This window comes from Leucoraja erinacea, chromosome 23 (genome assembly GCF_028641065.1).
Source record: "Leucoraja erinacea ecotype New England chromosome 23, Leri_hhj_1, whole genome shotgun sequence".
Classification (NCBI taxonomy): Eukaryota; Metazoa; Chordata; class Chondrichthyes; order Rajiformes; family Rajidae; genus Leucoraja; species Leucoraja erinaceus.
This window is the reverse complement of record NC_073399.1, coordinates 9,155,018-9,163,973: the sequence shown is the minus strand read 5'-3', so window position 1 is coordinate 9,163,973 and position 8,956 is coordinate 9,155,018. Positions and strand designations below refer to the sequence as shown.

At 51.3% G+C, this 8,956-nt stretch overlaps 1 protein-coding gene across 1 annotated transcript in view; it reads left to right on the top strand.

The window, feature by feature from the left end:
- Positions 1-3,141, top strand: part of LOC129708234 (mitochondrial dicarboxylate carrier-like) — a 23,240-nt gene extending 20,099 nt beyond the window's left edge. The window contains 3 exon segments of the mRNA XM_055653868.1: positions 204-279; positions 1,135-1,259; positions 3,013-3,141. Coding sequence (XP_055509843.1) covers positions 204-279; positions 1,135-1,259; positions 3,013-3,141 — 330 coding nt within the window.
- Positions 3,142-8,956: the final 5,815 nt, after the last annotated feature.

Sequence of the window (8,956 nt, the reverse complement as noted above, 5' to 3'; positions counted from 1 at the left end):
GACAGGCAGCAGCACACTCGGACGTTTCGCTAACCAATCCATCTACTCCAGAGAATGCGTGCTGTCCCGCTGAGCTACTCAGCAATTTGTTGTCTATCTTCGTTGTACAAACCAGCAAATGCAGGTACCTTCCACACAGCCACGAGTTCTGATGTGGGGTTCTGCGAAGCCTCGTGGAACCCTTTAAATTTCCTGCGTCCCAGTCAATCATTCCGGGATATCAGAAAAAGAAACTGGTCCCTGCTTCTGTCATCCAGTCAACTTATCAACATGTCGAAAGTAGGTGTGCTGTGTGTGTGATACTTCTTCCACGCTCCGTTCCCAAGCGCAATCTTAACTAAGTTTCCTCCTTCAGATTATCCTCCAAGTCTTTTCCCATATAAAGCAAGTGCAAACCTTGCACAGCCTCTCGCTCAGGTGTTTATAATTCCCGACTAGTGAATCATTAGTGGGTGGCACCCATGCAGGGTCAGATGATGGGACGGGCGTGGTCTCCTGAACGAGATGGAGGGGCAGCAGAGGGTACTCTGCCTCACACAGGGGAAGTCACCGTCCACACCGCTGGGTTGGGACCAGGAGACGGTCTTATTCCCACCGCTCGGCTCCACCACAAATGTCAGCATTCTTTAAACATTCTGGTCAGTCTAAGCCGAGTTATTTATTTACAGATTCTCCGATATAGAGTTACGTACACTGAAGTATTTTTTTTTAATGCTGATGAAATACACTGTATATCTGTATAAACTATATATAGGTGGGGGGGGGGGGGGGGGAGAGCGGGAAAGTAAATGTTACTTGAAGTTAGACCGTCTGAAGAAGGGTCGCGATCTATGGTGTAAACCAGCATCTGCAGTTCCTCCCTACACTATTGATAGGTGGATACAGGTGAGGGAAGGGGTGGGTGAGTGGCCAATGGGTGGACAAAAGCCTGAGATGAAAAGGGGTCAGACAGGGAGGGGAGTGAAATGTGAAGCCGGATGAGGGATGTGGGTGGTGGGGGAATCGAGGTGGGAGTGGGAGCAACGGGAGAGAGAACTAAGGTGGAGGGGGGGGGGGTACCATGGGAAAGAGGGGGACGGGGGATGGAAAGGGAGGCGTCTTCTGCATAGTTAATTCGACACCCCCTTTCCACAGATGCTGCCGACCTGAGGACTATTCCCCTGTATTTTCTGCTCGGGGTCTGTCGGTCGAGTCCCGGGCGGCATTTGGAACTATTATTGAAGGAGGTGGTTTGTATTTTGAAGTCTTGCTTCGTTGCGGTATTTCTTAAGATAAATAGATGTTGGCTGGACCACATTTTTCCTCATTTTGTACTAACACGAGGATTAAGGGCGAAGGAGGAACTGGTTGACATTCACCAATCTTTTACCGAGTGCAGCCCATTAGTTGAAATTCTCTGCAGCAAATGTAAATATCTGAGCAAAGGCTCTTCAGGGGATGGAGGGGGGGGGAGGGGAGGGAGGGGAGGGAGGGACAGAGGGGATGGAGGGGGGGGGGGGGGAGGGGTTGGAGTGGAGGGAGGGGGAGTGGGGGGAGGGGATGGAGAGACAGAGGAGATGGAGGGGGGCATGGGAGGGGTCGGAGAGGGGGGGTGGTGGGGGAGGGGGATGGAGGGGGGGGAGGGGGGATAGAGGGGGGGGGGGGGGGGGAGGAGGGGGGGAGGGGGGTGGGGGGGGAGGGGGAGGGGGGGACAGAGGGGGATGGAGGGGGGGAGGGGATGGGGGCAGTGGGGGGAGGGGGGATGGGCAGAGGGGGGGGGGGGGGGACAGAGGGGGTGAGAAGCTCATAACTGTCCTTAATCCCCAGGCCTGTAGCTGGTTGGAAGGAGATGGTGCTCCGGTTTTGTCCCACACTCCAATGACCTGCAGGTGTGGGGGGTGTACGGTAAATTGTAAATTGACCCTGTCTCTCTCTCTCTCCCATGGACGTCCCTGGCCAGGACCTGTCCCGGAAGCGGTGGACAACCCTCAACCGCTTGAGGACAGGCGGCTTCAGGACGCTATGGAGTAGCGATGAAGAGGTGGGGCCTCGTGGCCAGCGAGCGGCTCCTGCGAGTGTGTGGGGACCCAACACAGACAGTGCAGCACATGCTCACCAGTTGCCCCCAAACACCGAATGGTGAACGAGGTCTGATTGACCTGGGCGATGACACATTGGCCCGGCTCGCCTCAACGGAGCTGCGGGTCTAAAAGCCCAGAGACATTAGGTTAGACGAACTAAGTACCAATGTGTGACTGTGGGAGTGTGTAGGGGGGTCACGGGAAATGACCGGAATTGGGATTCTGCCGGGTACCTGGGGGACCCCACAAGGGGCCAGAAAATGGGGACTAAATAGATGAGTGGGGTACCACAAATACCACCACCATGGTGTGCTTATTGCCACATAGAAACATAGACACATAGAAAATAGGTGCAGGAGGAGGCCATTCAGCCCTTCGAGCCAGCACCGCCATTCACTGTGATCATGGCTGATCGTCCCCAATCAATAACCCGTGTCTGCCTTCTCCCCATATCCCTTCATGCCACTAGCCCCGAGAGCTCTATCTAACTCTCTCTTAAATCCGTCCAGTGATTTGGCCTCCACTGCCCTCTGTGTCAGGGAATTCCACAAATTCACAACTCTCTAGGTGAAAAAGTTTTTTCTCACCTCAGTCTTAAATGGCCTCCCCTTTATTCTAAGACTGTGGCCCCTGGTTCTGGACTCGCCCAACATTTGGGAACATTTTTCCTGCATCTAGCTTGTCCTGTCCTTTTATAATTTTATATGTTTCTATAAGATCCCTCCCTCATCCTTCTAAACTCCAGTGAACAGAAGCCTAGTCTTTTCAATCTTTCCTCATACGACAGTCCCGCCATCCCAGGGATCAATCTCGTGAGCCTACGCTGCACTGCCTCAATCACAAGGATGTCCTTCCTTAAATTACGAAGGACATCCCCACGGCTACACATTCCTAAAATGTTGCACCCTCAAAATATTACACCCGTGGTCAAGGATACACTCATCCCCCACAGGGGAAATCCCCCAGGGTGCCCGTGGACAGCGGGTGTTCCCTCTCTAGTTCCAGCCGGGCGCGGACTAGACCCCGGGAACGGGGCGGGCAGCCGGCTCGGGCAGAGCGCTCTTCCAGCCCGGAGCCGTGACTGGCGGATGGCCATCTTGCCCAGGATTCAAGATTCAAGAGAGTTTATTGGCATGTGTCCCTGATAGGACAATGAAATTCTTGCTTTGCTTCAGCACAACAGAACATAGTAGACATCGGCTACAGAACAGATCAGTGTGTCCATATATCATTGTATAAATATACACACACATGAATAAATAAAGTGATAAAGTGCAAATAAACAGATAATGGGCTATTAATGTCCAGAGTTTTGTCCGAGCCAGGTTTAATAACCTGATGGCTGTGGGGAAGTAGCTATTCCTGAACCTGGACGTTGCAGTCTTCAGGCTCCTGTACCTTCTACCTGAACGTAGTGGGGAGATGAGTGTATGGCCAGGATGGTGTGGGTCTTTGATGATACTGCCAGCCTTTTTGAGGCAGCGACTGCGATAGATCCCCCCGATGGAAGGGAGGTCAGAGCCGATGATGGACTGGGCAGTGTTTACTACTTTTTGTAGTCTTTTCCTCTCCAGGGCGCTCAAATTGCCGAACCAAGCAACGATGCAACCGGTCAGCATGCTCTCTACTGTGCACCTGTAGAAGTTAGAGGGAGTCCTCCTTGACAAACCGACTCTCCGTAATCTTCCCAGGCCCAAGAGGGACCCGACCAGGACATCCTCAGCCCCCGACCCTCTCCCCTACACACAGGGTGTCCAGAGATGAGGGGGAGGGGGGGGGGGGGGGGGTGGGGTGAAGTGCAGCCTGAAGGCAAAGGGGCGGCTCCTTGAGGTATTGGACCAGGGGCTGCAGCCTCAATGAAGGATGGGAGGGTTGAAACTCCGGCCCACATCCCCAAGTTAATATCCGAGTGTGCGTTCCAGCTGGAAAAGTTTCAAGGGTCCAAGTCCTGATTGAGCCGCAAGCTGCTGCTCCGCGCTCTCTCTGCCCACAGACACCCCCCCCCCCCACACACACACACACAGTTTGTCATTAACCTTTTTTTTTTGTGACATTAGCCCGGGCAAGGACGGTCGCACCTCTCTCTCTCACACAGAGAGTCTCTCTCTCTCTCCGAGTTGAACCCCCTGGAGCTCGCGAGGTTTTCCCCCCGGATTTTGCGGCAGGGTTTTGTGTGACAAAGATCAGCAGGTTGGTCGCTGACTGGACTGAGTCCGGGATCCTCGACCCCCCGTCCAACTCAGGTAAACGCGTTAAACTGCAAACACAAAGTGGAGGGGACGCCACCTCATTTCTCGCTTGTGTCGGGGAAAGAACTGCAGATTCTGGTTTAAACCGACAATAGACACAAAAAGCTGGAGTAACTCAGCGGGACAGACAGGCAGCATCTTTTTTTTAGTTTTGTTTTGTTTAGAGACACAGCATGGAAACAGGCCCTTCGGCCCACCGGGTCCACGCCGACCAGCGATCCCCGCACATTAACACCATCCTACACCCACTAGGGACAATTTTTGTACATTTACCAAGCTAATTAACCGACAAACCTGTACGTCTTTGGAGTGTGGGAGGAAACCGAAGATCCCGGAGAAAACCCACGCAGGTCACGGGGAGAACGTGCAAACTCCGTACAGACAGCGCCTGTAGCCGGGATCGAACCTGGGTCTCCGGCGCTGAATTCACTGTAAGGCAGCAACTCTACCGCTGCGCCACCCTGACCACCCAATCGGCCCATCGAGTCTACTCTGCTATTCAATCATGGCTGATCTATCTCTCCCTCCAAACCCCATTCTCTTGCCTTCTCCCCAAAGCCCGTGACACCCGTACTAATCAAGAATCTGAAGAAGGGTCTCGTCCCGAAACGTCACCCATTCCTTCTATCCAGAGATGCTGCCTGTCCCGCTGAGTTACTCCAGCTTTTAGTGTCTATCTTCATTTCTCGCTTGAGCAGCTTACAACTCAGCGGTGTGATCCTTGATTTCTCTAACTTCAAGTAACCTTTGCATCTTTGCTATCTTTGCAAATAATAATGTTGTTGTTCTATCTGGGACATGGGAGAATAAAGCACTCTTGATCAGTGGATGTTCTTAAGCCAGAGATAGATTGATGTTTCTGTAGGGAAGAACTGCAGGTGCTGGTTTAAACCGAAGATAGACACAAAATGCCGGAGTAACTCAGCGGGACAGGCAGCATCTCTAGAGAGATGGAATGGGTGACATTTTGGGTCGAGACCCTTCTTCAGATTCTTGATTAGTCCGGGTGTCACTGGTTATGGGGTAAAGGCAGATAATGGGGTTAGGAGGGAGAGATAAATGATTGAATAGCAGAGTAGACTCGATGGGCCGATTGGCCTAATTCTCCTCCTATCACTTATGACCTTATGACTCTTGATTCTCTGTCCCTCCCTCACCCTAGTCGTTGTACTAGTTTCTTTGTCTGTAACCTGTTTTCACTAGCCCACAGCTAACAGTGGTCAGTTTCCTTCATCATTGTTACTTTTCTGCGTATCTTTCATTCATTTGTTCTATATCTCTCCACATTACCGTCTCTATCTCTCGTTTTCCTCTTCCCTGAAGCTCAGTCTGAAGAAGGACCTCAACGTTCCTGATGTTGGGGGAGTCCAGAACCAGAGGCCACTGTTTAAGAATAAGGAGCAGGGGTGGATTAACCATTAAGCAGACTATGCACGTGCTTAGGGTACCAGGGCCAAAGGGGGCACCACAAAGTTGGGAAAAGGGTAAAAAGAAAAAAAACCGAATAAAACAGAGAAACATAGAAATTAGGTGCAGGAGTAGGCCATTCGGCCCTTCAAGCCTGCACCGCCATTCATATGATCATGGCTGATCATCCAACTCAGTATCCCGTACCTGCCTTCTCTCCATACCCCCTGATCCTCTTAGCCACAAGGGCCACATCTAACTCCCTCTTAAATATAGCCAATGAACTGGCCTCAACTACCCTCTGTGGCAGAGAGTTCCAGAGATTCACCACTCTCTGTGTAAAAAAAGTTCTTCTCGTCTCGGTTTTAAAGGATTTCCCCCTTATCCTTAAGCTGTGACCCCTTGTCCTGGACTTCCCTAACATCGGGAACAATCTTCCTGCATCTAGCCTGTCCAACCCCTTAAGATTTGTAAAAAATTCCACTTTTTATGTAATTGTTGAAAAGTTAGAAACGGAAATGAGGAGACGAAAGGTGTCACTGAAATAGCAGACAGATTCTCTTGTCTGACACATGTTCCTAATGCCACCCAACAAGGTGCTAATTCCCAATTATCAGAAAGTGAAAGGTACTCAAAAAGACTTGTCAGACACTCATTGATGTTTATCCAGATGACATGAACAACACTTTGTCTACAGAGCTTCAGCAGTTCCATTCATATGTTCTTCATAAGTTTAAAACAACCAAGAAAACATATTTCACTCACATGGAACTTTACAACACAATTACAGAAGACAAACTAGAGAGTGCCTTTCCAAATGTTGAAATTGCCTTAAGAATATTTTTAACATTAATGGTCACCAACTGCACAACAGAGAGGTCTTTCTCACAACTGAAACATATAAACAACCCCAAATAGATCAGTTATGCTTAAAGAAAGACTCGACTCACTGTGTATATTAATAATTCAAACAGACATTCTGAGAAATATTAATTTCGAGGATGTTATCAGTGATTTTGCGAAAATGAAATGTAGAAAAGTGCCTTCCAGGTCATGAATGTTGGATACATTTAACTTGTGAAATATTAAAATAGATGTTGTATTGCATTTTTGTAGAACTTTATGTAGCCCAAGCTTGGCTTAGTTTGTACAGTATATTGTGTTATCATATGAATACATTTTTGTACCGCTGCAACCTGCATTGTATATCTGGTCAGACATGTCAACAACTAAAATGGACTGGATCAGTGTGGAAAGGAGGGGGGCACCAAGATTGGTCAGTGCTTAGGGCACCAGTGAGGCTTAATCCGTCCCTGATAAGGAGTAAGCCATTTAGAACGGAGGTAAGGAAACACTTTTTCACACAGAGAGTGGTGAGTCTGTGGAATTCTCTGCCTCAGAGGGCGGTGGAGGCCGGTTCTCTGGATGCTTTCAAGAGAGAGCTAGATAGGGCTCTTAAAGATAGCGGAGTCAGGGGATATGAGGAGAAGGCAGGAACGGGGTACTGATTGGGGATGATCAGACATGATCACATTGAATGGCTGTGCTGGCTCGAAGGGCCGAATGGCCTACTCCTGCATCTATTGTCTGTTGTCTATTGTCTATTGACCTTCACACAGAGGGTGGTGGGTGTACGGAACAAGCTGCCAGAGGAAGTAGTTGAGGCTGGGACTATCCCAACATTTACGAAACAGTTAGACAGGTACATGGATAGGACAGGTTTGGAGGGATATGGACCAAGCGCAGGGAGGTGGGACTAGTGTAGCTGGGACACGTTGGGCGATGTGGGCGAGTTGGGCCGAACGGCCTGTTTCCACACGGTATCGCTCTGCGGCTCAATGAGCCGAAACGTCACCTATTCCTTCGCTCCATTGATGCTGCCTGTCCCACTGAGTTTCTCCAGCATTGTGTGTCTACCTTTGATATAAACCAGCATCTGCAGTTCTTTCTTACACACTGTACTGATCGTTGTTTAGTTTAGTTTAGAGATACAGGGCAGAAACAGGCCCTTCGGCCCACCGAGCCCGGACCGACCACCGTCCGACAATCTTACATTTATACCAAGGCCCACCGCGTCCGCGCCGACCAGCGACCCCCCGCACACTAACACTATCCTGCACACACTAGGGACAATTTACAATTTTACCAAAGACATTTAACCTGCAAACATTTAACCTGCAAACCTCCACGTGTGGGGGGAAACCGGAGCACCCGGAGAAAACCCACGCGGGTCACGGGGAGAACGTGCAAACTCCATACAGACAGCGGCCGCGGTCAGGATGGAACCCGGGTCGCCGGCGCTGTGATGCTGCGGCACCGTGAGGTTCAGTGAAAAGCGAGACGCACGGAAGTGCAGATGCTGGGTTAGGTCACAGGTGGACAAAGTGCTGGAGGAACTTTAACGGCCGGGCAAGATGCGAACTTGTGAACTGGTGAAATGTCCTGGTGCGGAGTTGAGATGTGCGTTGTTCCCTGACACAGGGCAGGAGGGGGCCAGTTGACATTCCTTACTGAACAGGGAGACCTAATTAAAGATTAATTCCTGCAGCATAAACTGACTTAAGAACAAGATAAACATGCGCAACTCAGCCATCTGGTCTGCTGAATCTCCAAACCCACCATTAATTAACAGCAATAGACACCCCTGCATCCCCTCCCCCCCCCCTCTCTCACCCACTCACCCCATCCCCCCCCCTGCACCCCTTTCCCCCCCCTCGCCCCTCCCCCCCCCCCACCACCCCACCCACCCCCCCCCCCCCGCTGCACACCCTTCCCCCCTCCTCCCCTTACCCCCTCACTCCCTCCCTCCCCCTCACCACCCCACCCCCCCTGCATCCCTTTCCCCCTCCCCCCCCCTCCTCCCCCCCTCACCCCTCCCCTCTTCCCCCTCATCCCCTCACTCCCTCCCCCCCCCCTCCCCCACCCTAATTGTCCTACCGGTTCCACTGTTCGCATCCCCTTCGTTATCACCTTTCCCCCAGCCAACAATGGCCCATTGTGGGCTCCACCTTACCCTGGTCATCTGCTGCCAACCCTGCTTAGTTCTGGCCTTCTACCTCCCTCCCCGTCTACTCTCAGTGTGGAGAAGGGTCCCGACCCGAAACGTCACCCAACCCTATTCTCCGGAGATGCTGCCTGACCCGCCGAGTTACTCCAGCACTTTGTGTGTCGACCTTCGGTGCAAAACCAGCATCTGCAGTTCCTTCCTGCACATTAATTAACTGGTGACAATAGACAATG